Source organism: Euphorbia lathyris, chromosome 1, assembly GCF_963576675.1.
Source record: "Euphorbia lathyris chromosome 1, ddEupLath1.1, whole genome shotgun sequence".
In the NCBI taxonomy this organism is placed as follows: Eukaryota; Viridiplantae; Streptophyta; class Magnoliopsida; order Malpighiales; family Euphorbiaceae; genus Euphorbia; species Euphorbia lathyris.
In genome coordinates, this window is record NC_088910.1 from 23,317,922 (window position 1) to 23,345,657 (window position 27,736).

Consider the following 27,736-nt stretch of genomic DNA (forward strand, 5'->3'; position numbering starts at 1 on the left):
AAAGAATAAAAATAACTATTTATGATATATATATAACCAATCATAAATTTATATAATTTATAAATTATAAATATACAAAATAATAGACCTTAAATAATTAAATCATTCAAATAAATATTAAACAAAGATTTATTTTCTGAAACTAATGGTTATTTTATCAAAAACTGCCTAAAATATAATTTTATCAATAACTAGAGTTTTTTCTTAAAGTTAATTTTAGAGTTAAATGAATAAATAACTAACGTTGAAATAAAGTTGCTGATGCACTGGCAAAGTTTGGAGTCTCTTCCTCCGTGATCAATTGGTGGCCTTCAGCTCCTGCTTTTTGCCACAGGTTTATCAATGATGACATTTGTAATATTTCACAATTGCGTTTTTCTTGACTTTTCCTATCTTTTCTCCTCCCCCTTCTTTTGTTTGTTCTCCTTCATCTTCTCTTGTTCAAACACTCACTTTTCTTTTATTTATATATTGTGGGTTTATCAGTTCTTGGGTCATGGGTGTTCACCCCGCCCAAATTCTGTCTCGTCCCAATTTCTATAAAAAAAAAACTAACGTTAAATTCAAATGACTTAATGACTAAACGTTTAACGTTACCAAGCCAAAATTGCTCATCAAATAAATATTGACTAGAACAATTCTTTGCATAAATTGCTAGTCAAAATTAAATTCATTCAATGGAGGACAATTTCTTAGTGTTTTCTTAAAACAATAATTATAAAATAGAATGTTTTGCACTTTAATAAAATAATAAGTCAGCCAAAATTTTGTTTTTTTAGCTATTAATATCCATAAGAGGGACTAATTTTTTTTTCTTCTTCTATATTTAGCAAAAAGAAAATCTTCTTTTATGAATAGAAAAAATAAAGATTTATTATTAATAAAATTATATTCCTTTTTCTTATAAATATATAAAAAAAATAAGCGTTATTTGTAATATTAATTTTAATTTTGTGAAATAAAAAAGATTGTGTATAAATATTCGAAGATGAAGGTTTTACTGTATTTAGTTCGGACTTCAGACATCCGCTTGTCCTATCCCTACTTTCTCTCTCAACATTTCTATCAATCTCTCTCTACGCGATCTCTACTCCAACTCTGAATTAGAAAAGCCAAAGAAAAATACTTGAAGGAAGATTTTACTTTTATTTAGTAATCTCTGTCTCTCTCGTTTGTCACCAGTAGATGCCTAGGGTTTTTGATTTGCACCTGCAATAACCAGTTGCCACTGGATTCAAGCGATTTGTGTAATTTATGATTCTGTGCTGTTCAATCACTGTTCTAGAGAGTTGAGCTTCGCACCTTCAAGTATTCCAAGTAAGTGTGTTTTCATTTCACTGACTTAGCTCATCGTAATGAGTTAATTTTTTATGGTTGTTTTCATTTTATTTTTCTTATTTTCGTGTTTTCTACCTAGATCTGTTTGGCGTTTCACAATTTCTTATGGCAATTTGCGATCGTAGCCGTTATTTTTTGTGTGGAAATGATTCGAGAATGGGAGAGAAGGGAGAGAAAATGTAAATGTAAAGCAACTGAAAGTCAATTTCTGTTAGTCTTTTAGTATTTTATCCACCTGTAGGATAATCTGCGGTGTGAAAAAGTTTTTGGAGTTATCTCGTGAAAGAATGAGGTTGCGTAATGAACTTAATCTTAGTTTAGTCATTTTAAGTAAAATGGATTTTCGTGCAATCAGCAATTCAGTCGTTCAAGTTCAAAACCCAGATAACAATTTTGGGCATGAAGGGGTTATTTGATAATCCCCGAAACTAGAAACCTGTCAATTCATCAACTTCGATGTTTCATTTTTCTAAAACTTTTGGTGAGGTTCATCAATCATGTTTTGCCCTCGTTGGGGACTAATTTGTGCGAGTGTTGCTATTAATTAAGAAGGTAAATGAGCATATTTTCTCATGCATATGTATATATCATCTGCTAAACTGATGTTTGAGGAAAAGTAATTGCATGAAATATTTCTGCTAAAGTGGTGTATTTTATTTTGTCTTTGCCTAGTGAGGCTCTGAAAGAGTTCCCTATAATTGACAACCAACATTCAAGATTTCAAGGAAGAATTCACGAGATTCATTGTATTAAACCTGCAGAGATGAATAACAGCACCATGGTTAATTCATCAGACTGCAGGTTTAATACAATGAATCTCGTGAATTCTTCCTTGAAATCTTGAATGTTGGTTGTCAATTATAGGGAACTCTTTCAGCAGTGGACTTCATTGCTGAAGTAGTACACTTGACTTCCTGAGGCCCTCAAGCTATATGAGTTGTACATTTGGTTGAAAACATGCTATATAGTGATGTTATGTGATAGTTTTTGATTTTTGGAAATGTGATTACTTTAGAAGCACTTGGCTACGGTTTCTGTGGACTCCAAAAAAATCAGAAAACATGCCTTCATGGTGGGGTAAATCATCATCCAAAGAAGTGAAGAAGAAAGCAAGCAAGGAAAGTTTCATTGACACATTACACCGAAAATTTAAGAATACAACTGAGAGTAAACTAAATGGAAGAGGAGGAGGTTCCAGAAAACATTGTAGTGACACAATTTCAGAGAAAGGATCTCAATCTCCATCTCCTTCCAAACATGTTTCCAGATGCCAAAGTTTTGCTGAGAGGCCTCTTGCCCAACCCCTTCCCCTTCCTGGTGTGCATCTGGCAACTGTGGGATGTGTAGATTCTGAAATTGGCATATCTCCAAAATCAAAATTGAAAAAAAGCTTAAAGTCATCCTTGTTTCTACCACTCCCAAAGCCTGCATGTATCCGGAGAAGAGATCTAGATGGTGATTTCGCCACAGCTTCAATTTCTAGTGAGAGCTCCATTAGTAGTGATGATCCAGCTGACTCGAGGCTGCCTAGTCCTCGGGCAACTGATTCTGATCATGTGAATAAAACTTCTCCAAGCAGTACTTTCACGTGAGCATGTGTTTAATTTGTTACTATATGCTATTTGTTGTTATCTTTTTTCTTACTTTTCTCTCATCCCTGATGCATGTAATCTTTTTTTTGAAGTGCGATGCCCAAGGGTCACTCCCCTACTGTCACCCAAGGAAATTCAAGAGAGGCAAAAAAACTGGCTAACATCTCTTTTGGTAATATTGTTTCCCCTACATCACCCAAACGGAGACCTCTGGGCAGTCACGTGGCAAATCTACAGATTCTACATCATAGTCCAGTCTGCTGTGCACCAGACAGCTCTATGTCGAGTCCTTCCAGAAGTCCAATGAGAGCATTTGGGACTGAACAAGCCATAAATTCTGCTTTCTGGGCAGGGAAGCCTTATCCAGAAGTCTGTCTGCTTGGATCAGGCCAATGCTCCAGTCCTGGATCTGGTTACAATTCTGGCCATAATTCAATGGGAGGAGATATATCAGGGCAATTATTCTGGCAACAAAGCAGGGGTAGCCCTGAATATTCTCCAATACCTAGTCCTAGAATGACTAGCGCTGGTCCTAGCTCAAGGGTTCAGAGTGGTGCTGTCACACCAATTCATCCTCGAGCAGGAGGGACAACCACTGATTCACAGACTTGCTGGCCTGATGATGGGAAACAACAAAGCCACCGGTTGCCTCTTCCTCCTGTTTCAATTTCAAGTCCTCCTCCTTTTTCTCATTCAAATTCAGCAGTGACATCTCCTTCTGTGCCTAGAAGTCCCGGAAGGGCAGAAAATCCAATAAGCCCTGGATCACGCTGGAAAAAAGGAAAGCTGCTGGGTAGAGGCACGTTTGGACATGTTTATGTTGGTTTTAACAGGTATATCTGCATTTTTTTAGCTTATTTTACATACGTGCGTGCACATTGTTGTCTAATACACCGCTGTCCATCAGATGTTCTAGCCTAGGACTAGGTTGACAAATTGAGAGAGAGTAGTTTCAGAGGATATTCTGTTAGGTGCTTCCGTATCCAATTTTGCATGATAGACTGAATTCTTGCCTGTACAATGTTTTCAATATGTTGGAGATAATACTGCTTATAAGTTTTCAAATGTTGGTGATAATTGAACTCCTGTTGTCTCATTTTATTTCAATTGGTTAGTGAAAGTGGCGAAATGTGTGCAATGAAGGAAGTGACATTATTTTCAGATGATGCAAAGTCAAAGGAAAGTGCTAAGCAGTTGACGCAGGTAGTAATTTTAGTTAAAAAAAAAAGCACCTTAGAATTTATCGCTTGTTTATACATTTTGCTGTACTCACGTGTTAAGCATCTTTGAGAGTTCATACTTGCCTATTTTTTCGTATAGGAAATCTCTCTATTGAGCCGTTTGCGGCATCCAAACATTGTACAATACCATGGGTCTGAAACGGTATGTGGAAGCTATAAATTTACTCGAGATACTAACTTGTAGGAATCAATTGAACAGTGTCTTCTGGAAGTGTTTTTTTTTTTTTAGATATCTAACTGTGAAAACCAGTGAATTAGTAATTTGATTTGTGGTTCACGCATTAGGACAATATTTTGACTAATAAAACTCTGACATATCTGTACAGGTTGGTGATAGACTCTATATATACCTAGAATATGTATCTGGTGGGTCTATATACAAACTTCTCCAAGATTACGGACAATTGGGTGAGCTAGCAATTCGCAGTTACACTCAGCAAATCTTGTCAGGACTGTCATTTTTACATTCTAAAAGCACCGTCCATAGGTGAATTGAGTTAATCTTATTGACATGCTAAGATTTATTGCTTAGGTTTAGCACCTTCCTATTCTTACAGCGCGTGTCTTGAACAGAGATATCAAAGGAGCAAACATACTTGTGGATCCAAATGGTCGTGTTAAATTGGCTGACTTTGGGATGGCGAAGCATGTAAGCTGATATTATTTATTTATTTATTTGTTTTTTTTTTTTTTTGCTTCAAAGGATAATTAGGTTTAATGTAAACTAACTAAAACATGTTAAATTTTTATTCAACAGTTCTCTTAACTCTTAGTAAATAAACCATGTGGAGACTAAGTAGTTAAGTTATGCATTGGATGTATGCATGAGCAAATGATATTTTTTGTGCAGAAAAAATTCCCCTTCTTGATTCCCTAACCTTTGTAATGCCGTATTCATCCTGAGTATAACTATGGGGTCAAATGGTCAAGTTTTTCTTTCCCAGCTTACCAGATTTCTGCTTTGCAGATCACTGGGCAATCCTGTCCACTATCATTCAAGGGTAGTCCTTACTGGATGGCTCCTGAGGTAAGATTATTTTCTGGTTTGACCCTTTTTTTTCCTTTGTCAAATCATGCTTCAATTAATAGATCAATTTTCCTTTAAATTGTTTGAACAGGTTATAAAGAACTCTAGTGGTTGCAATCTTGCTGTGGATATATGGAGCCTTGGATGCACTGTTCTGGAAATGGCTACTACTAAACCTCCTTGGAGCCAGTTTGAAGGAGTGAGTCTAATTGCTTCCATCTTATGCATCATATTGTTATTATCATTACAAGAACTGCTCCAATTTTCCTGCATAACCTTGTTTCTTTTACTTTTGTATGGTTCTTTACGTATAAATTTCTTTGCTTTCCTTCTAGTTGCCTGAAATTTGCAGTTCTTTTATGATCTTTAGGTGGCTGCAATGTTTAAGATTGGAAATAGTAAGGAGCTTCCAGCAATTCCAGATCACCTCTCAGAAGAAGGAAAAGATTTTGTGAAGCGATGCCTCCAACGAAACCCACAAGATCGTCCTACGGCTGCCCAGCTTTTGGAACATCCTTTTGTGAAATCAGCTGTAGCTTTGGAAAGACCATTTCCAGGCCTGGAGCCTATGGATCAAACTCCTGCAGTTATGAATGGGGTGAAAGCTCTGGTATTTTTCTTCTTTAGTCCTTATAGCACTTCCTGCATGATATATCATGTTTGCGGCACAATTCTAAAAGTTGGAAACAATTTACATGAACAAGCAAGCAATATATCGATTTTGTTTTTCTTCATATAATTTTTGTCTGATGTTTTGGAGGCAGTACATCTGGATATTGCAGAGATACTGGCTAAAATCTGTTGTACTGTCCTCATAATTTCAGCTTATTATATCATATTTGATATGATTGATGGATTTTAATTTTCTTTCATAAAACATAGTAGAATTGGACAGGCTTGCGTAATAATCAATTAGTTGACCTGGTATCTGTTAGTTGGGGAAATATTTGTTGAAGCAGGGCATTGAGGCACTTCCATGTAGAATCCAAATTAATCTATAGTTTGTTTACTAGTTTTATACATTTTCTGTTGTCAGAATTCTGTTGATTTTTGTCTGTTAATAAGGCTCGCTTCATGTTTTAGGCAATTGGTCAGGCAAGGAATTTCAGTCCTTTGGATTCAGAGAGACTTATCATTCATTCATCTAGAGCCTTAAAAACTAATTCCCATGCAAGGTTTTTCTCTCCCTCCTCAATATTTTGCTACTGTTATTATTATCATTAGCTTGTGGCCTGATGTCAAAATTCTATAATCTGTAGTGATATCCACATGCCAAGGAACATATCATGTCCTGTTTCTCCAATCGGTAGTCCTCTTTTACATTCAAGGTCACCAAGAATGTCGTCTTCACCAATATCTAGTCCACGCACAACTTCAGGCTCCTCTACTCCTCTCACTGGTGGCGGTGGCGGTGCTATTCCGTTCAATCACTGGAAACAGTCAGTTAACTTGCTGGAGGGATTAAGCATGCCAAAACCTTCAAGTGGTATCAACACAAATGGCTTTTCATATCATGATTGCAGTCCCGGCCTTTTTCGAGGATTGCAACAACCAGGCCGTCACATTTTCTCAGAGTTGGCTCCTGGTGAAAATGATGTCCTAGGAAAGCAACTCGGAAGGCCCGCTATAGGGGAACTCTATGACATACAGTCAGTTTTGGCTGATCGTGTGTCTCGACAGCTCTTAAGGGATGATACGAAGATGAATGGGTACCTAAATCTAAGTCCCAAGTCTCCATTGCCTAATTGGGCCAATGGTATCTAACTTAGTGCATTTTTTGGCCTCTGGTAATTATAATCCAGAGCAAGCTTTCTGGGGTAGGTAGACTGTCTTTTTGGTATATATTCTACATTTAATGGCCCGGCAAAACTAAAATTCGAAATAAGGATTGAAGGAGAAACTGTAGATTGAGTTCAAGGCATGAAGAAAAAGAAGCTTCCTGGAGAGAAATGCTCATCGTTTACTGATCTGACTGCATTTCTCTCCAGGAGCCTTCTTTTTCTTCATGCCTTGAACTCAATCCACAGTTTCTCCTTCATTCCTTATTTCGAATTTTAGTTTTGTGGGGCCATTAAATGTAGAATATATACCAAAAAGACTAGCTAGAAATGCAGTCAGATCAGTAAATGATGAGCTTGCTAACTTATTCAAGTCCATTCTTTTCAAAAGAGGCGCAATTCCTCCAACGTAGTGTAGATTCTTTTAGGTCTTGGTATAGAAGAAAAACAAGGATTTCGACGGTGCAATGATTCGCTTTCCAACTAGTTTTTTGGGGGATCTGAGACTGCTGTACAGAATATGAAGAACAGTATCCGCTATGCCAACATAGGTTAAATATTCTTATTTACTCATCATCACTAATTTATGTGTAGATTTTTATTTTAGCACTTTGAGAAGAAAACAAGTCTAGTTCCATGATTCTGCAGAGTGTTGTTAGAAAGTGAAATTACACCTTAGAAAAAGAGTTTCACATTGTACAAAGGAACGAATGAGTACCATGTTCTTACATCAGGTTGATAAATACAATCTAGTGTTTTTGTATTCATTGAAATGCTTGCTTACACATTTTATTTTGAGCCTGGTGTTGAGCAATTGTTTACTAATTCTAAGCTGAAATCAAACAGTTTCTTTGCCAAATTGCGGCCTGTTGCTTGTGAGCTTGCTTCTGCTATGTTATTATCTGCAAAATACTGACAGCTCATCCTTTAACCTGTGGATGCAATACCGTGTAGCAAGTAGTTACTGCTCCCTACAAAAATGAAACAAATAAGACAGAATTAGGATTGTCTAATGATAGGAGATTCACCATGAGGATAGGAAATTGATGAGTTTACTGATATATGGTTCTAATATGCGATTAGATTTTAACCACAGTAAAACTCTCTAATTATCAAGAAGGTAAAAGGTTTAGTTGTTATCAGTTGTTAGATGAGCTGTTAGAATATAGCCTGAATAGGAACCTAAAGCTGAACTTGTATTTTAATTCAATTTCTATTCTGCAATTCTTCCTATTTTCTCTTAATATAATTCAGCGTTTCTCTTTCTCATTAATCTCTAGATGGTATCCAGTAAGTACATATTTATACAATAGGTTAGTATGGATAAAGTAAGGAGACTCATATTGATATGACTGTAACATGTCTTTAATTCTATAACACTCCCTTAAACTGGACTGTAAATTCTATAACACTCCCTTAAACTGGACTGTAGATATTTACTATGCGCAACTTGTTACAAAAATAAGTTAACTTTATTTTAGATTTAGTGACAATCTATTTCAATGGGTTTAATATGTTCACGATGCATTGGGTTAGAAGCAATATGCAATATGAAATGTTGTTTGGTTATCACAGCATAGCTTTGCTGGAGTGTTGATCTTGAAGCACCATTTCAGACAAAAGTTGAAAAAATCCATGTAATATAACAAACCAATCGGGATGTAGCTCAATATTGAGATTTCTCACTACGTCGTACTTCCCTTTTTTTTTTTGGCCTTTTTTTTTGGGTATTTGGAAGTAGAAAAACATTTCACAATGAATTGATTGAAGAATCAAATCTAAATCCATTGGATTTATATTTGTTTGCATCTTTTTAAGGAAAAAAAAAATCTTTAGAAACAAAAAATGAAAATTTTGCATCTTTATCATCATCTACGGTTTAAAAAGATAAATTTCATAGTCTCATTACTGATTATTCTAAATACAAAGATAAATTTCATAGTCTCATTACTGATTATTCAAAATAAAACGAAAACGAAACTTCCTAAATTACTGAAAAAAAGAGTCTATTTTCATGACTATGTATCATTGTTACAGAACTTTGTAATCAGCTCGCTTATGTCAACCATCCCACCAAGAAGAAGCTGCTGGGTTGCTGGCTGCTGTTCCTGAGAAGAAGGCATAGAGTTTAACTCAGTTCAGTAGAAACAAAGTCATCTGATGTTGACGTGGAGTTTAGACATTAAAAAACAATAAAAAAAGAGAAATCTTACCTCATCTTCTCCAATTGTTCGAATAGGCAAATTAGATGAGTTGTGCTCTCTTGCATTGGAAATAAAAGTCCACGAAACACGTCGTTGACTCTTTGATTTTTGTGGTTTCTGCGTACGAGGTTTCTTTTTACCCCATCTTACGTTCAGCTTATCAATCACGTTGTCTTGTGAAGGCATCCTCAATGACAAAGAGCTCCAACGACTACCTACATTCATCCGATAACACTCAAGATTAGATTATTTTCATCATAATATAGCATCTCTAAGATCATCCTACATTTAGTCTGAAACTTAAATGTCATAATAGAAAGCTAATGTATCGACAAATCAAAATGTGAAAGATTAAGGACAAAGACAAAGAACAATCACAATGTGAAAAAACCAATCAGAATTCAACTAATGTTTTTGATGTTGGGTGGTTGAAAATGAAAAGCTGTTCTGTAAGGTTGATTTGAGGAAGAAGATGAAACAACATTATTTGCAGATTCTTCCATGGAGATTCTAAGCTTCTTATGAACATGATGAGAAGCTTCAATCTCATGAAAAGCTAACAAAATTATAAAAAACTTGAAGCATGAAATCATCATTTTTACTCTAATTTATTATTCTTTCAATGAATAATGTATATTTCTGTGAGAACTCTACAACTTATTTATAGGACAAGTTTGGTGCCAGAGATGACTTTTATGTATTTATTTTAAATAATTACTACTTATTTTCGCAGATCTTAAGCAACAGCACCAGCAGCAGCTCATTGCAGAGAAACAAATTCTCAAGCTGAACAAACAGGTTCAGAAAATGAGCAGCACAAGAAAGATGCAATGGCAGTGGCTGCTGCTGCTGTTGCGGCTGCACAGTCTGCCACTGCTGTTCTTCCGTTCAATATTTTTTAGGCAAAAAAACATCCAACATCTAAAGAATTTTTTAGGCAAAAAAACATCCAACATCTAAAGAATCTACTCCACAGAAAAAAAAAAAAAAAAAAAAAAAACCATACACAATGATAACAAAGATGAAAAAGTAGCGTTTACCTGGAGAACAAAGACGATTATGATGTTTGTGCCAGAGCAGAGAGAGTGAAAGAAGAGAATGAGAGCAAAAAAATAGAAATTTCTAAGAAGAATAAAGAGACTAGATATTGTGGCATAACACTTGTCAATTCAACTGTTAAATATAATCCAAAATCAACTCTTAGCACCCTTAATGTTTAAAATGGTGCAATTTCCCCCCTAACGTTGGCAGCGAAGAGCAATTTAACCCCTAACGTTGACAAGTTGGGTCAATTTCAGACATTATTGTAAAACACAGATAGTTCTAATGTCTAAAATGGTGTAATTTTCCCCCGAGCAATTTTATCCCTAACGTTGGCAGCGAAGAGCAATTTTGTCCCTAACGTTGACAAGTTTGTTCCTTATTCTGCACCAATTTCAGAAATTATTGTAAAACACAGATAGTTTGTTCCTTATTCTGCACCAATTGCATATCATTTCGTTTTAAAAAAAAAATCATATTTTCTGCGATTTACTAATAGAATTTGATGTTAATATTTATTAATTCAGCGAAATATGTTGAATTTTTTTTGTCCAACTCGTAAAATAGATAGTATATTTCTTAATTTTTTTCTGAGTCTAATCAGATATTTATAATCTATAGATGACAAGATTCATGATCGAGAAGACAGTTTGTTGATGAAAAGTACGAGAACGAAGAGCAGAGAGAGTAAAAAACTTGAAAAATGAGAGAATGAGAAGCAAAAAATAGCAATTTCTAAAAAGAAGAGAGAGTAGGTATTGTGCCAGAAGACTTGTTAAGTGAAATCTTAAATTTAATCCAAAATCAAGTCTTAGTACCCTAACGTCTAAAATGGTGCAATTTTACCCCAACGTTGATAAGTTGGATCAATTTCAGACATTATTGTAAAACACATATAGTTTGTTCCTTCTTCTGCACCAATTGCATATCAGTTCGTTTTAAAAAAAATTCATATTTTCTGTGATTTAATAATAGAATTTGAGGTTAATATTTATTAATTCAGCGAAATATGTAAATTTTTTTTGCCCAACTCGTAAAATAGACCGTATATTTTTTTATTTTTTTCCGAGTCTAATCAGATGTCACTAATAAGTGATAAAATGACGGTTTGATGAATTATTTCTAAATGGCCTAATGCTCTTCCAGCCCATTTAACTTGTCCAAATTGGTCATTTTACCTCTCCAACTCATCGGAATGTCCTATTTATCCCCTTAACTCCATAAAAATAGTATTTTTCACCCCCTTAACTTGTTCAGATTGGTCATTTTACTCCATAAAAATAGTATTTTTCACCCCCTTAACTTGTTCAGATTGGTCATTTTACCCCTCCCCAACTCATCGAATGTCCTATTTACATTTCTCACCCCTTATGATCCTATTTACTCCCTTAACTCCATAAAAGTGGTATTTCTTACCCATTAATAGGACTTATTCAAATGAGTTTGAAAATATATTTTTTTAAAATCAAATTTTTTATTTTCTTTTAATTTGATAATTATATTGATTAATGTGTTTATTACAATAATATTGTATTACAATAATTAGATAATCAAAATTTAACTAGCCAAAAAAGTTGAAAAGATAAGGAATGAATAAAAGATACAAATAACAAAAACATTAATATAAACAAGTTAAAGACATTATATGTAGGGATAAGGTACCAAAATACGCCTATGGTTTTTAGGGAAGTATCAATTTAGGTTCCACGTATAAAATAACACCAATATAGGTTTAACGTTTAAAAAATGGTACCAATTTAGACCTCGATAACGGATTGTAAGGGGTGAGAAATACAACTTTTATGGAGTTAAGGGGGTAAATGGACAAGATGAGAGGGTGAGAAATACCACTTTAATGGAGTTAAGGGGGTAAATAGGAGAACAAAGAGTAGAGAGAGTGAAAGACTAGAAAAGGAGAGCATGAGAAGCAAAAAATAACAATTTCTAAAAAGAAGAAAGAGAGCAAATATTGTACCAGAAGACTTGTTAAGTGAACTCATAAATTTAATTTAAAATGGTGTAATTTTACCCTAACGTTGACAAGTTGGATCAATTTCACACATTATTGTAAAACAGAGATAGTTTGTTCCTTCTTCTGCACCAATTGCACATCAGTTCGTTTTTTAAAAAATTCATATTTTCTATGATTTAATAATAGAATTTGAGGTTCATATTTATTAATTCAGAGAAATATGTTGAATTTTTTTTGCCAACTCGTAAAATAGACAGTATATTTTTTAATTTTTTTTTCTGAGTAAACAGATGTTTATGATTGTCACTAATGAGTGATAAAAATGACTCAAATGTGAAATGTAGATGACAAGATTCATAACCGAGAAGACAGTTTCATGAATTATTTCTAAATTGATGAAAAGTATGCGAACAAAGAGAAGAGAGAATGAAAAAATTGAAAAGGAGAGAATGAGAAGCAAAAAATAGCAATTTCTAAAAAGAGAGTCGATATTGTGCGAGAACACTTGTCAAGTGAACTGTTAAATTTAATCCAAAATCAAGTCTTAGTACTCCTAACGTTTAAAATGGTACAATTTTACCCCAATATTGGCAAGTTGAGTCAATTTCAGACATTATTGTAAAACACAGATAGTTTGTTCCTTATTCTGCATGAATTGTATATCAGTTCGTTTTAAAAAAAATTCATATTTTTTGTAATTTAATAATAGAATTTGAGGTCTAAAATGGTGCAATTATACTCGTAATGTTGTCAAGTTGGGTCAATTTCAGACATTATTGTAAAACACAAATAATTTGTTCTTTATTCTGCACCAATTGCATATGACCTTGTTTTTTAAAAAAATTCATATTTTCTGTGATTTAATAATAGAATTTGACGTTAATATTTATTAATTCAGCGAAATATGTTGATTTTTTTTTGTCCAACTTGTAAAATAGACAGTATATTTTTTAATTTTTTTCCGAGTCTAATCAGATGTTTTAAATCTGTGGATGACAAGATTCATGACCGAGAGACAGTTTGTTGATGAAAAGTATGAGAACAAAGAGTAGAGAGAGTGAAAAACTTGAAAAGGAGAGAATGAGAAGCAAAAAATAGCAATTTCTGAAAAAGAAGAAACAGAGTGGATATTGTGCCAGAACACTTGTCAATTGAACTCTTAAATTTAATCCAAAATCAAGTCTAATTATTTAGTCAATTTCAGACATTTTTGTAAAACAGAGATAGTTTGTTCTTTATTCTGCACCAATTGTATGTCAGTTCGTTTTAAAAAAAATCATATTTTATGTGATTTAATAATAGAATTTGAGGTTAATATTTATTAATTCAGCGAAATATGAGAATTTTTTTGTCCAACTCATAAAATAGACCGTATATTTTTTTCTGAGTCTAATTAGATGTTTATGATCTGTCACTAATTAGTCATAAAATGACACAAATGTGAAATGTAGATGACAAGATTCATGACCGAGAAGACAGTTTGATGAATAATTTCTAAATTGATGAAAAGTATAAGAACAAAGAGAGTGAAATACTTGAAAATGAGAGAATGAGAAACAAAGTATAGCAATTTTCTAAAAAGAATAAAGAAAGTAGATATTGTGTCAGAACACTTGTCAAATGAACTGTTAAATTTAATCCAAAACCAAGTCTTAGTACTCCTACCGCCTAAAATGGTACAATTTTACCCCTAACGTTGGCTGCGAAGTTTTATCCCTAACGTTGACAAGTCTTCTAGCACAATATCTACTCTATTTCTTCTTTTTAGAAATTGCTATTTTTTTTTTTTGTTGCTTCTCATTCTCTCCTTTTCAAGTTGTTCACTCTATGCTCTTTGTTCTCATACTTTCCATCAACAAATTGCCTTCTCGGTCATGAATCTTGTTATCTACAAATCTAAAACATCTGACTAGACTCGGTTAAAAATTAAAAAATATACTGTCTATTTTACGAGTTAGACAAAAAAAATTTAATATATTTCGGCGATTTAATAAATATTAATTTCAAATTCTATTATTATATCACAGAAGATATGATTTTTTTTTAAAACGAGCTGATATGCAATTGGTGCATAATAAGGAACAAACTATCTGTATTTTACAATAATGCTTGAAATTGACACAACTTATCAACATTAAGGAAAAAATTGCTCTTCGCAGCCAACGTTAGGAGTAAAATTGCACCATTTTAGACGTTAGGAGTACTAAGACTTGATTTTGGATTAAATTTGACAGTTCACTTGACAAGTGTTCTGGCACAATATCTACTCTCTTTATTCTTTTTAGAAATTGCTACTTTTTAGTTCTCGTTCTCTCCTTTTCAAGCGTTTCACTCTCTCTATTCTTTGTTCTCATACTTTTCATCAATTTAGAAATTATTCATCAAACTAACTTCTCGGTCATAAATCTTGTCGTTTACATTTGTGTCATTTTATCACTCATTAGTGACAGATTACAAAAATCTGATTAAACTCGGAAAAAAATTAAAAAATATATTGTCTATTTTACGAGTTGGACAATTTTTTTATCATATTTCGCTGAATTAATAAATATTAACCTCAAATTCTGTTATTACTTTTCAGAAAATATGAATTTTTTTAAAACGGACTGATATACAATTGGTGCAGAATAAGGAACAAACTATCCGTGTTTTACAATAATGTCTGGAATTGACTCAACTTGCCAACGTTAGGGGTAAATTTGCACCATTTTAAACGTTAGGGGTACTAAGACTTAATTTTGGACTAAATTTAAGAGTTCACTTACAAGTTTTCTGGCACAATATCTACTCTCTTTTTAGAAATTGTTATTTTTTGCTTCTCATTCTCTCCTTTTCAATTTTTTCACTCTCTGCTCTTTGTTCTCATACTTTTCATCAATTTAGAAATAATTCATAAACTATCTTCTCGGTCATGAATCTTTTCATCTACATTTCACGTTTGAGTCATTTTATCACTCATTAGTGACAGGTCTCAAACATCTGATTAAATTCGGAAAAAAATTAAAAAATATATTGTCTATTTTACGAGTTGGACAAATTTTTTTTATCATATTTCGCTGAATTAATAAATATTAACCTCAAATTCTGTTATTACATTTCAGAAAATATGAATTTTTTTAAAACGGGCTGATATACAATTGGTGCAGAATAAGAAACAAACTATCCGTGTTTTACAATAATGTCTGGAATTGACTCAACTTGCCAAAGTTAGGGGTAAATTTACACCATTTTAGACGTTAGGGGTACTAAGACTTGATTTTGGACTAAATTTAAGAGTTCACTTACAAGTTTTCTGGCACAATATCTACTCTCTTTTTAGAAATGGTTATTTTTTGCTTCTCATTCTCTCCTTTTCAATTTTTTCACTCTCTCTGCTCTCATACTTTTCATCAATTTTAAAATAATTCATAAACTGTCTTCTCAGTCATGAATCTTTTCATTACATTTCACGTTTGAGTCATTTTATCACTCATCAGTGACAGGTCTCAAACATCTGATTAAATTCGGAAAAAAATTAAAAAATATATTGTCTATTTTACGAGTTGGACAAATTTTTTTTATCATATTTCGCTGAATTAATAAATATTAACCTCAAATTCTATTATTAAATCACAGAAAAGATGAATTTTTTTAAAATGAACTGATATACAATTGCTAGAAAATAAGGAACAAACTATCTGTGTTTTACAATAATGTCTGAAATTGATTCAACTTGCCAACGTCAGGGGTAAATTTGCACCATTTTAGACCTACTAAGACTTGATTTTGGATTAAATATAAGAGTTCACTTGACAAGTCTTCTGGCACAATATCTACTCTCTTTCTTCTTTTTAGAAATTGCTACTTTTTGCTTCTCATTCTTTTTCACTCTCATACTTTTCATCAACAAATTGTCTTTTCGGTCATGAATCTTTTCATCTACAGATCATAAACATATGATTAGACTCGGAAAAAAAATATACGGTCTATTTTACAAGTTGGACAAAAAAAAATCAACATATTTCGCTAAATTAATAAATATAAACGTCAAATTCTATTATTAAATCACAGAAGATGTGAATTTTTTTAAAAAACGAGCTGATATGCAATTGATGCAGAATAAGGAACAAACTATTTGCGTTTTACAATAATGTCTGGAATTGACCAAACTTGTCAACGTTAGGAATAAAATTGCTCTTCCTTGCCAAGGTTAAGGGTAAAATTGCACCATTTTAGACGTTAGGAGTACTAAGACTTGATTTTGGATTAAATTTAATAGTTCACTTAACAAGTGTTCTGGCACAATATCTACTCTCTTTATTCTTTTTAGAAATTGCTATTTTTTTGCTTCTCATTCTCTCCTTTTCAAGTCTTTCGCTCTCTCTGTTCTTTGTTTTCATACTTTTCATCAATTTAGAAAGTATTCATCAAACTGTCTTCTCGGTTATGAATCTTGTCATCTACATTTCACATTTCTGTCATTTTGTCACTAATGACATTTCTGTCATTTTATCACTCATTAGTGACAGCTTCATAACCGAGAAGACAGTTTAATGAATACTTTCTAAATGGATGAAAAGTATGAAAACAAAGAACAGAGAGAGTGAAAGACTTGAAAAGGAGAGAATGAGAAGCAAAAAAATAGCAATTTCTAAAAAGAATAAAGAGAGTAGATATTGTGCCAGAACACTTGTTAAGTGAACTATTAAATTTAATCCAAAATCAAGTCTTAGTACTTCTAACATCTAAAATGGTGCAATTTTACCCTTAACCTTGGCAGGGAAGAGCAATTTTATTCCTAACATTGACAAGTTGGGTCAGTTCCAGACATTATTGTAAAACGCAAATAGTTTGTTCCTTATTCTGCACCAATTGCATATCAGCTCGTTTTTAAAAAAAATTCATATTTTCTCTGATTTAATAATAGAATTTGATGTTAATATTTATTAATTCAGCGAAATATGTGAATTTTTTTTTTGTCTAACTCGTAAAATAAACAAAATATTTATTAATTTTTTTCCGAGTCTAATCAGATGTTTATGATTTGTAGATGACAAGATTCATTACCGATAAGACAATTTGTTTATGAAAAGTATGAGAACAAAGAGCAGCGAGAGTGAAAAACTTGAAGAGAGAATGAGAAGCAAAAAAAAAAAAAAGCAAGTTCTAAAAAGAAGAAAGAGAGTAGATATTGTGCCAGAAGACTTGTCAAGTGAACTCCTAAATTTAATCCAAAATCAAGTCTTAGTACCCCTAACGTTGGCAGCGAAGAGCAATTTTACACCTAGCATTGACATGTTGGGACAATTTCAGACATTATTGTAAAACACATATAGTTTGTTCCTTATTACATATCAGTTTGGTTTAAAAAAAAAATTCATATTTTATGTGATTTAATAATAGAATTTGATGTTAATATTTATTAATTCAGCCAAATATTTTGAATTTTTTTTGTCCAACTCGTAAAATAGACAATTAATTTTTTTTCCACGTCTAATCATATGTTTATCTGTCACTAATGAGTGATAAAATGATTCAAATGTGAAATGTAGATGACAACATTCATGACCGAGAAGACGGTTTGATGAATTATTTCTAAATTGACCCAACTCGACAACGTTAGGGGTAAAATTGCACCATTTTAGATGTTAGGGGTAAAATTGCTCCTCACGGGTATTTTTGCACCTAATCCCAACATTTAATTAATGCAAACAATAGATGCATTTAAGGAATGATAATTTAGACTGTAGATATAAAATGATGTAATTAACACATCATGATTTAATTTGAATTGGTTTTAACATTGGTTAGATATTTAATTTCAATTTCATATGATTTTGAGATTCTCAACTGTAATTACATTTTTTTTAAAGTAATTGTAATTATATTCAGGTTTAGTAATAATTAGTATGATATTAATACCTTAATTTGCAGAAGAAAAACACAATTTATCTTCTGATAAGGTGTTGAGACTGAATAGTTGCAAGCCTTATGGATTCGGTTGACCTGAGACGGGTACGGTCCCTGGGCACATTCCAACGATCAAGTTAGAGAGTAATGATGGAATAGTAAACGTTGGAGAGAGAGAGAGAGAAGTCCCTCTAGAAGGGTGTCACCTGGCCCCATTTATAGACTTTGATTAGGTTAATAAGTCCACATTGCCCTTGAGCTTTAGCTGGTTGTGTGATTCGATACCGCTGGGTTTGTCCGATTCCGTGGCTGTAAGATTGGCTTAACAAATGTGGGGTTGGAGATGGGCTTTGTGCAAGCTGGCCCACAAAATGGGCCTCACTTAGGTGTTGCTTGGCCCCGTGCCCAAATGCCTCATTAAAAAGTCCCCCATGAGAGCTCCAGCATCAGCTAATGAAGGAAGTGCATCAACAGGAGGATTATGCAGCAAACATTAATTGAAAGAAGACCAATTCATCATGAGAAAACAATTAACAATATTCACAAACATAATAAAGAGACAATAAGATGCTCGATGCTAGAATCGGAGAATATTACTGAAACATATGTGAGAATCAGCATGCCTTACCTTGCCCAATGAGGCTTTCTTTTTCTATCTATGGAAAGAACTCAAAGGAGTTAAAAGATCAGACCCTTGAGAAATTTTTTGGAATTGCCAATTTCCAGCAGGAACAGACTTCACGAAGAAAAAACAAGACAGAATATCAGGATCTTGACGTAAATAATAGAAAATTGGACATGTGAGAGAGAACATAAAATTCACATATGTCAAGGGGTGGGCTAAGACAGTGAAGATGATAGGTGCTAGGATAGGTGTCACAGCAAAGCAAATCTCCACCGATATTAGATACTACACACACGTAGTAACGCTGTGTAACAGAGCAAAAGCATAGATAACAAGTCACTAGAATGGAAGCTGAATATTCGAGTTCGAGAAAAAAAATCATGTAATTGGAAATCCTTAAGCAAATTAATACGTAAAAACCAATTTCTATTTGAAGAAAACTAATCTCTTCGCACAGATGTGTTGTGCTAAGACTGCTAGTTTTCAGCATTTATTCTTATTCTCTTGATACCAAAGAAGAACTAGCTAGATCCATCTGACATACAGCATGGAGCCACAATTTCTCTCGTAAAAAAAGGAGAAGAGCGGATGCCTTAAATTACTAGCATTCATATTACGGCTCTTAAACGAAATCATATATGATTTTTGCACCCACCTAGAATTTTAAGCTCTATATGGGAAACTTAAAAGAATGATGAATAAGTACTCTCGATATCGGCTTGTTTGACAGTTTTAGAAGCATATATTCTGAAATACAATAACATAGGCTAACATAGCAAGAAATATAAAGAACAAAGATATTACAAAGAAAGAGAAATCTTACCCTCATTAGATGAGTTACCCTCATTTCCTGCATGGGACACGTCCATGACTCTTTGATTTTAATTGTTTCTGCAAATGATTTTCCTTTTATGGCTGGTCAGTTGATAACTGTCGTTCAGCTTATCTGGTGAAGGCATCCTTGAAAATAGGTCCCCAAGAGTCCGATCTAAGGAGACCAACTAAACGACAAGGAGCTCCAACGAAAACCTACATTCATCCGATAACACTCAAGATTAGATTATTTTCATCGTAACATAACATCTCTAAGACCATCCTACATTTAGCCTGAAACTTAAATGTTTGAACATCTGAAATTTCATAATAGAAAGCACTAATGCATTAATAGTTTCTGAGCGAAATTTTTGCAGCTAAGACTAAATTCTGAATAAAACAATAACTATAAACGTCAAACGTTATAGTGATAAATGAGCGAGAGAAGCGTGGAAAGGGACAAAAAGGAGAACAATCAAACACTGAAATCTAGCAACAAAGTATATTGCACTAATGGGAGAAGTAAGAATAGAACAAAACCGAATCAGACCAACACTTCATATTTATTCCGCACATTTCCATTTCAAGAGAAAAAGAAGATTTGAAACTACATTTCTATTTAAACGCAAGATATAATGAAAACCCAAAAAGACAATTCTCCTTCCCCAAGCACAGATAATATCAAATTACATAGTTCGAAAAGGAAGTATCGGTATCTACTGTTGCTCATAGATTGTATACTTATACGCCACATGGTAAATTAACAGATTTTCCCTAAACAGGAGTTCTCTTTGTCATTAATAATGTATTAAAACAATATCAATGCTTTGATAGTTTTTTTTTTTTTTAAAGTTGTGCGCAATGCACTTACATTAAACAAACAAAGGAAAATTACATTAAAGACAAAGGAAAACCCACACCACAACCCACCCCACCCCAATGTGATTCGAACCCATGATCTCTACAGTCATAGATAAGCTCTCAACCAACAGGCTAAGAGCTTCACCACAATCTAATCCTTGTTCGAAAAGGAAGATTTTAATAGCACAGTGATGTCAAAGTATACGCGAATTAAAACCTATGTAGAATCAACAATGAAAGTACCATAGATAACCATGCATGTGAGTTTTTAAGCTCCAGTTTACATGGTCACTTAAATCGGCTAACTTGCAATTAGCCAGTGAACAGGATTCAAGACATACTTTTTGAATAGACTAGCAACACCATATCATAGTAACCTATGTTAACAATATGACTCCTGATACATTCAAAGTGAAGGTGCATTTGCAGGTCAATTCAAGAACGAACCAATCATCACGATCCTGTCGATTTCAGAATGTAACCTACCAGATTCATCTTATCTTCAACTAGAACCTCAAAAAAGTACCAACTGAACTTCTCTTTTACTTGAGAAGATATAAGATTCGTCTTTTTCACATTCGCTTCAGATATACAAATACAATTCAACAAATCAAACCTAAAAATCAGACATTGATCATTGTAAACCTAAAAAATTCAGTTCATTAGGAAAAGGACCATGTAAAATACTAGAAATTTGACAAGGAAATTCAAGCAAAAACAGAACGATCTAGCCATCATATAATCTGTAAGATGCAGATTTGCAGATTGATGCACCCACAAAAAAGTAGCCGAAATCAAAAGAAAAACCATAGACAAGTATATAACAGTGCAAAGATGAAAATTACGAAAAGGAGTGATGAGTTGTAGAGAAAAGAGAAGGAGAGAGCAGTCGGCATTTCCATTCCAATTTCGGTTCTTCCCTTGTTTCTTTGCTCTCTCCGTTCTCTCTTCTTTCTTCCCTTTCGACAGCCAATAGCGAGAGAAAATACACCATTTTGGGTTCAAAGTTCGGATTTTTTTTTCTTACAAAGGGTTAAATACAGGAATAAGATATCATAAGGCTATACTTTTTTTTGGAAGTATCAATCCACAGAATTATTTCTCAAAAAAAAAAAAAATCAATCCACAGAATTTAATGAATAATATGTATGACGTGGTGTCTAAATTCATAATTCTTCAAAAGCCACAAACCTATTTTAATAGGTTATCTCTTAAATATAATATGTATCACTAAACTTTGATGGTTATTTCAAAATAATTACTCAACCTCACTATGTATTAATAAAAATTTTCAATTTTAATGATAGACATGTATCTTTTCAATCAGTAGTGAATGTTGATTACTATTGATGTGACAGTTATGTTATTTTTTCGATGTCATTTTGCTTTTAAAGTTGTTGGAGAGACTTAATTGAGATCAAATTCAAAAGTTAGAATAATTTTATTGAGACAAGCACAATCATAAAAATTCAGTGATCAACAATGCATTTAACCCAAATTTAAAGACTGTTTATCTTACAAAAATTTACTTTTTTACACCTTTACTCTTTCATTCTATTTAGTAATAATTAAAAATAAATAAAATAAAAATTTAATAAAAATTGGGACCAAATCAAGACACCAAATATCTCAGCTAGGTTTGCACCTCTAATACCTAGATTCACATAAAATTAAAACAAACTATTTGGTACTAATTAAAAATAAGGGTAAATAATTATAAAGTTCTTATGTTTTTGCTTAACATACTAGTAGGTCCATTATGTTATTATAAGATCCTTAAGTTTTATTTTAATCAACTCTTTAGTCCTTCCATGTATTTTTGTAGATGAAAGTCCAAATTGCCCCTAGTTATTTATATAAAAAACTTATTTTTTAGTTTCAAATTTAATCTAAATAGTTTTTTTTTTTTTTTTTTTTTTGGTAAGAATAATCTAAATAGTTTTAATAAAGTTTATGAAGTATATATATACCGAAACTTATAATTGTATATACAAATCATTAAAAATTTATTTTTATTCTCTTAAATTTTTATTTTTTTAATATAATGTCGTTAAACTAGCATTAAATATTAATAAAAAAATTAAAAATCATATTTTTTTCTTTATTTATAAAATTTATTAGAGATAAATAAAGATTACTTTTTACAATTTATATAGTTTTGCTCTTATTTTGATAATTTTTGAAATATTTTTCATTCATTTTTTTAGTCAATAAAATTTAGGCTACTAAATTAAATTTCTATAATTATATAAAATTTAATAAATTAATTACTCAATATTGTAGAGATTATGTAGGGAAAAAAATATTGTACAGATTATGTAGGAAAAAAGGAGAAAAAATACATAAAATAGAAAAAATAGATGTTTTATTATTAAAACATAAAGTAAAGGGTAATTTTAGTATTTCGAAATTTATTTGGTATAGTTTGACCATTGACTCAAACATAAAGATTAAGGAGTTGATGAAACTAAAAATTGAAGGACTATATAATTATTTCTAAAAATAGAGAGACTGACTAGTGTATTAAGTAGAAACTCAAGGACTTTATAATTTTTTACCCTAAAAATAAATAAAGCATTTTAGAATATAGGTATCTCAATTTAGTAGTTACTTTTTTCGTCTATATTTATTAAATTTTTGTTTCTTCGAAGAGTTAATTTTTGTTGTTTTTATCATTAGACTAAAACATGATTAAATGGATATTATATACTGTATTTCATTTTTAATTTTATTAAATGTTATTATTTTTTTTGGTAAGAAAGGAAAGGAAAAAAACAAAACCAACAAAAAACCTACACCGGGATCAGTCTAGGAAGGCTGACTCCAATCCTATCCTCTAGGAGAGAAGGCAAAAGAAAAGAAGGAGGAACAGATATGGTAGAAACACCTAACATTCTCCCATGCCCAGCAGCTGCTAAGCGATCCGCCACGCGGTTTTGCTCCCTAAAAATATGGGAGAAATTAAGATACTCAAAGGCAGGACGAAGCCTCAAAATAGCTTTGATGAGATTCTGGCTCTTCAGACAAACAGCCTGGCTATCTGAAATCCTGTTAATAGCCTCCAGATTATCAGATTCCACCGAGAGCTTTTTAACACCCATGCGAATGGCGAGTTTAATACCTGACAAGATACCCCAGAGCTCCGCAGAAAAGGAGGAGCCCGTCCCCAAGTTATGGGTAAACCCCGCAATCCAATTGCCACCAGCATCCCGAAGAACTCCTCCAGCAGCAATTCTGCCATTGCTAAGGCAGGAGCCATCAGTATTCAACTTAGCAAACCCTTCTCTAGGCTTACTCCAGCCAACTAGCAGGATCTCTTTATCCGGGGAGGGGCGAACAAGGGAATCTCTTTCAAAGCTTTTAGTAATAACAAAGAGCTTCTTCGAGAAGAAAAACAGTAAATCAGGAATAAGGACAGCCTTACCCGCAAATAATTCTTCATTCCTCCACTTCCAGATTTGGTGACAAGTAATAGCAAAGAGGATGGCACCGTGCTCCATGTTGGCCAGCAAGTTCCCCTTGGCTCCTTGAGAGAACCAGTCCCCTTCAGAAAAGGCCATGAAGGAAGGGAGGATGTGATGAGGGAGGATCCCTTCCCAGATCTTCTTACTATTTGGGCAATCCCTCAAGGCATGGCACAAGGTTTCCACATTGCCTCTGCATCTACTACAGGCACTAGACTCAGTCAAGTGCCTTCTGTGCCTATCTGCATTCGTAAGGAGCCTGTCTTTGATACCCAGCCAAAGGAAGCTCCTGATACGGTAAGGGATCTTGAGGGACCATATGGACTTCCAAATCTCCAAGGGAGGATCAACCCTATTAGGGGTAAAAGCTTCATAGGCCGATTTACAAGAATAAGTACCATTATTCGTCAAGGCCCAACAATGTCTATCCTTATCCTCCTCTTGATTGCTAATCTTCACTCCTCTAATGTTAAGAAGGGTCTCCAGACTAAAGAAAGAGTCGAACTTTGACCAGATCCAGTCTCCCTCCGAGTCCACCACATCAGCAATTTTCCAGGAAAGGAGATCAGCCGACGGAGGGGCATTACACACATCAATCAGCGGTTTATCACCAATCCAGGTGTCATACCAGAAGCTAATAGATCTACCATTACCCACCTCCAGGCCAATCCCCGTACAGAATTCAGCAAACACGGCACTGAGCCCTTTCCAGAGGAAGGAACAGCTAACAACCCTCTCCTTCGGGCCACCAAAGATTCTATCTTTCCGATACTTCCCGCACAAGAGACGGACCCAAAGAGAGGAGGGGCATTGCCACATTCTCCAAAGAAGTTTCATTAACAGGACTTTATTATTGTCCTTTGCCTGCCTAATACCAAGACCCCCCCTGTTTTTAGGCTGGCAAGCTTCCTTCCACGGGACCAGGTGAACCTTTCTCCCATCTCCAGACTCACCCCACAGGAAACGCCGATTTATCTTATCCAGGTCACTAAGGACAGGCTCAGGAAGCTTACAGGCCTGCATGATGTGGTTCGGAGCAGCGCAGTTAACTGACTGGATCAAGGTAAGGCGACCTGCAAGGGAAAGAGAATTAGCTTTCCAGCTAGCACACAAACCATTAGTTTTGTCCAAAATATCCTTGAAAGAGGCTTTGGAAACCCTGTCACTGTGAAGAGGAACCCCAAGATACTTCCCCAAAGAGTTCGTCAGAGGTATGCCAGAGAGCTCACTCAGTCTTCTGCACAAGCTATTGTCCATATTTTTGGAACAAAGCATACGGGACTTTTGGATGTTAACCTTCTGGCCAGAAGCCTCGCAAAAACAATCAAGGATATCCATAACTGTTTTAATTTGCCCCTCATTACCCTCAACGAAAAGCATGACGTCATCAGCAAAGAGTAAATGGGTAATAAGGGGGCAATGTCTGTTGATAGAAACAGGGTGGAGAGTCCCTTTGCACACCGCCTCTTGGATCAGGTGAGACAGTCTTTCCATGGCAATAACAAAGAGGAAGGGACTCATAGGATCTCCTTGACGAATTCCTCTGGAGGGAGAAAACTCATCCGACATGTCCCCATTGATCATGACCTGGAAAACAGGAGAGGAGATACACTTCTCAATCAAAATCCTCCAGTTCTCCGGGATGCCAGCTTTGGCTAAACTATCCAGAAGAAAGCTCCAGTTCAATCTATCATAGGCTTTCTCCAGATCCAGTTTGAGGGCCACAATCCCTTTCTTACCTTTCTTAATCTTCATAGAATGGACAACCTCCTGGGCAATAACAACGTTATCCATCAATTGTCTACCAGGAACAAAGCTCCCTTGGTTCTGGCTAATTATATCCGGAAGGATCTTCCGGATTCTATTAGCCACAATCTTAGTAATAGCTTTATACAAAACATTACAAAGACTGATGGGTCTCATCTGGAGGAAGGAGGAAGGCTTAACAACCTTAGGAATCAAGACAATGAGGGTTTTATTAACCGACCTAATATCGTTAGAGCCACCAAAAACACCTAACACAAAACTGTATATGCCCTCCTTAACAGTATCCCAGTGTTTATGATAGAAACTAGCGGGGATACCATCAATCCCAGGAGCCTTAGTGGACCCTATGCTAGAGAAGGCCAGATCAATCTCTTTAAGGTCAATAGGATGGAAAGCATATTTAATAGCCTCCTCCCCCAAATGAGGAAAGGAAATACCAGAGTGGGCACTCTCCAAGTCCACAGCTTCCTCTCTAAACAGGTCCTTGTAGAAATCAAGGGCTGAGCGACGAATGTCTTCCTCCTCAAAAATCCACTCGCCACTAGCGTCCTTGATAGCATCAATCCTATTCCTCTGTCTCCTAATGATCGTAGAGAGATGAAAAAACCTGGTATTCCGATCCCCATCTTGAATCCAGGCCTTCCTAGACTTCTGGAACCAAAGAAGCTCTTCCTGTCTAAGCACAGCTTCCAACTCGTTCTGGAGAGCTCTAAAGTGACCATTTAAGCTATGGTCGAAACGAGCCTCCAAGCAACGCTGAACGCCTTCCATCCTCCTCAAGAGTTTATTCTTCCTCCTGATAATATGGCCAAAGATGTCTTTATTCCAAACAACCACCTTCCTTCTGAATTCCTCAGCAGCGAGGAGAACATCAGAGTGGGGATGCCAATTGGTTTTCAAGAAATTCCTAAAGTCGGGATGAGAATCCCAAGCCACAAGATATCTAAAGGGTCTGTTACCTTTCAGCCGGTTACCTTTGACCAAATTAATGAGGATAGGGCAATGGTCAGAGTGACGGAAGGGGAGATTCAGCACCTTGACCTCAGGAAACCTACAGATAGCCGCAACATTAGCATACACCTTATCCAACCTCACAAACAAGCTATTTCTTTTCCAGGTAAATTTGTGGCCAGCAGCACCCAGGTCTGAAAGCCCACACAGATCCATACTACGCTTGTGGTTAAGGCACCGGTTCACATAATGATTACCCCCTCCTCTCTGATCACTTAAAAGGGCAATATCATTAAAATCCCCGGCCACCAACCAAGCCTCCACCATGTTAGAGCTAATAGAATGAAGGATCTCCCACAACCTTGTACGATTAGAAAGAACAGGATCGGCATAAACAAAGGTAACAAAAAAATGTTTATTACCAGGGTAGCACACCTTACTATGAATGAACTGACAGTCCATACTAACAATATCAATATTAACAAGACCTGGCTTCCAAAAGAGCCAAATCCCCCCAGCCCGGCCAGTAGCCTCCGATCTGACACAATTCCAATTCTTAAACTTTCTAACCACCTCGTCTGCTTTGGCTCCACTGACCTTGGTCTCTAGAAGAACAAAACAGGAGGGGTTAAACTGTTTAATAAGATCATTAACATGAATGCGGGTTGCCTTGCTCGCCGCATATTAAATGTTATTAAATAATTCATCGATTATATTTAATTTAATTTAATTTAATTAATAATAAGATAGATAATTAATTATTTGTACTAATTATGCATAATTAATAAATTCAATAGATGGGTGATTCTTTTGACTCTCCTAAGGTTTGAACCCTTCTCCTCCTAAAGTTTCATTCTTCCTTAAGTTTCTTTCTCTAGCCACTATAATGGATCTCGTCGGTCACTTTAAATAAACTTTCACGAATAATTGGATTATCGGTTCGCACCCCCTCATCCTCATTTCTTCATGCCCTAATTAGAGATAACAAGTCTAAAGACTCGGTTAGCCATAACACTCATCACCCTCATATCAAGGATATTGGAGGATTAAAGGTAATAAAAATCTCACAGAACGTGTGCAATAGCTGGGTGGAAGCTTGTAAGCAGTTTTTTCTAGGAAGAATAACTTTATATAAAGAAGAAACTACTTGGAAATACGTTGATTTTAAAACCA

General features: G+C 34.4%; 1 protein-coding gene and 1 long non-coding RNA gene across 3 annotated transcripts; one reads left to right on the forward strand and one right to left on the reverse strand.

The window, feature by feature from the left end:
- Positions 1-1,022: 1,022 nt before the first annotated feature.
- Positions 1,023-7,739, forward strand: LOC136225064 (mitogen-activated protein kinase kinase kinase YODA-like). Its single transcript, XM_066013404.1, has 12 exons — positions 1,023-1,317; positions 2,354-2,926; positions 3,023-3,763; positions 4,046-4,133; positions 4,251-4,313; positions 4,498-4,658; positions 4,745-4,820; positions 5,139-5,198; positions 5,290-5,397; positions 5,569-5,808; positions 6,282-6,373; positions 6,458-7,739. Exons 2-12 carry the CDS (start codon positions 2,400-2,402, stop codon positions 6,960-6,962), a joined length of 2,661 nt encoding a protein of 886 aa, XP_065869476.1. The 5' UTR covers positions 1,023-1,317; positions 2,354-2,399; the 3' UTR covers positions 6,963-7,739.
- Positions 7,740-8,822: 1,083 nt separating this feature from the next.
- On the reverse strand, positions 8,823-21,474 carry LOC136225080 (uncharacterized). 2 transcript variants are annotated; one of them, XR_010686827.1, is made up of 8 exons: positions 21,227-21,474; positions 19,531-19,736; positions 18,711-18,818; positions 18,289-18,532; positions 18,095-18,196; positions 10,221-16,111; positions 9,190-9,395; positions 8,823-9,084 (listed from the first exon to the last, which is right to left on the reverse strand). It is a non-coding gene; the product is annotated as an uncharacterized lncRNA (long non-coding RNA). The 2 variants fall into 2 exon arrangements; XR_010686821.1 differs by lacking the exon at positions 10,221-16,111 and having other exon boundaries at positions 21,227-21,449.
- Between the last annotated feature and the right edge of the window lie 6,262 nt (positions 21,475-27,736).

Excerpts from the sequence above, each read along its gene's own strand:
- LOC136225064 (XM_066013404.1), top strand. The coding sequence starts at position 2,400 with ATGCCTTCATGGTGGGGTAAATCATCATCCAAAGAAGTGAAGAAGAAA. Across the intron at positions 2,927-3,022 it reads TCTCCAAGCAGTACTTTCAC|TGCGATGCCCAAGGGTCACT; the intron begins GTGAGCATGTGT and ends TTTTTTTTGAAG. Across the intron at positions 6,374-6,457 it reads AAAACTAATTCCCATGCAAG|TGATATCCACATGCCAAGGA; the intron begins GTTTTTCTCTCC and ends TATAATCTGTAG.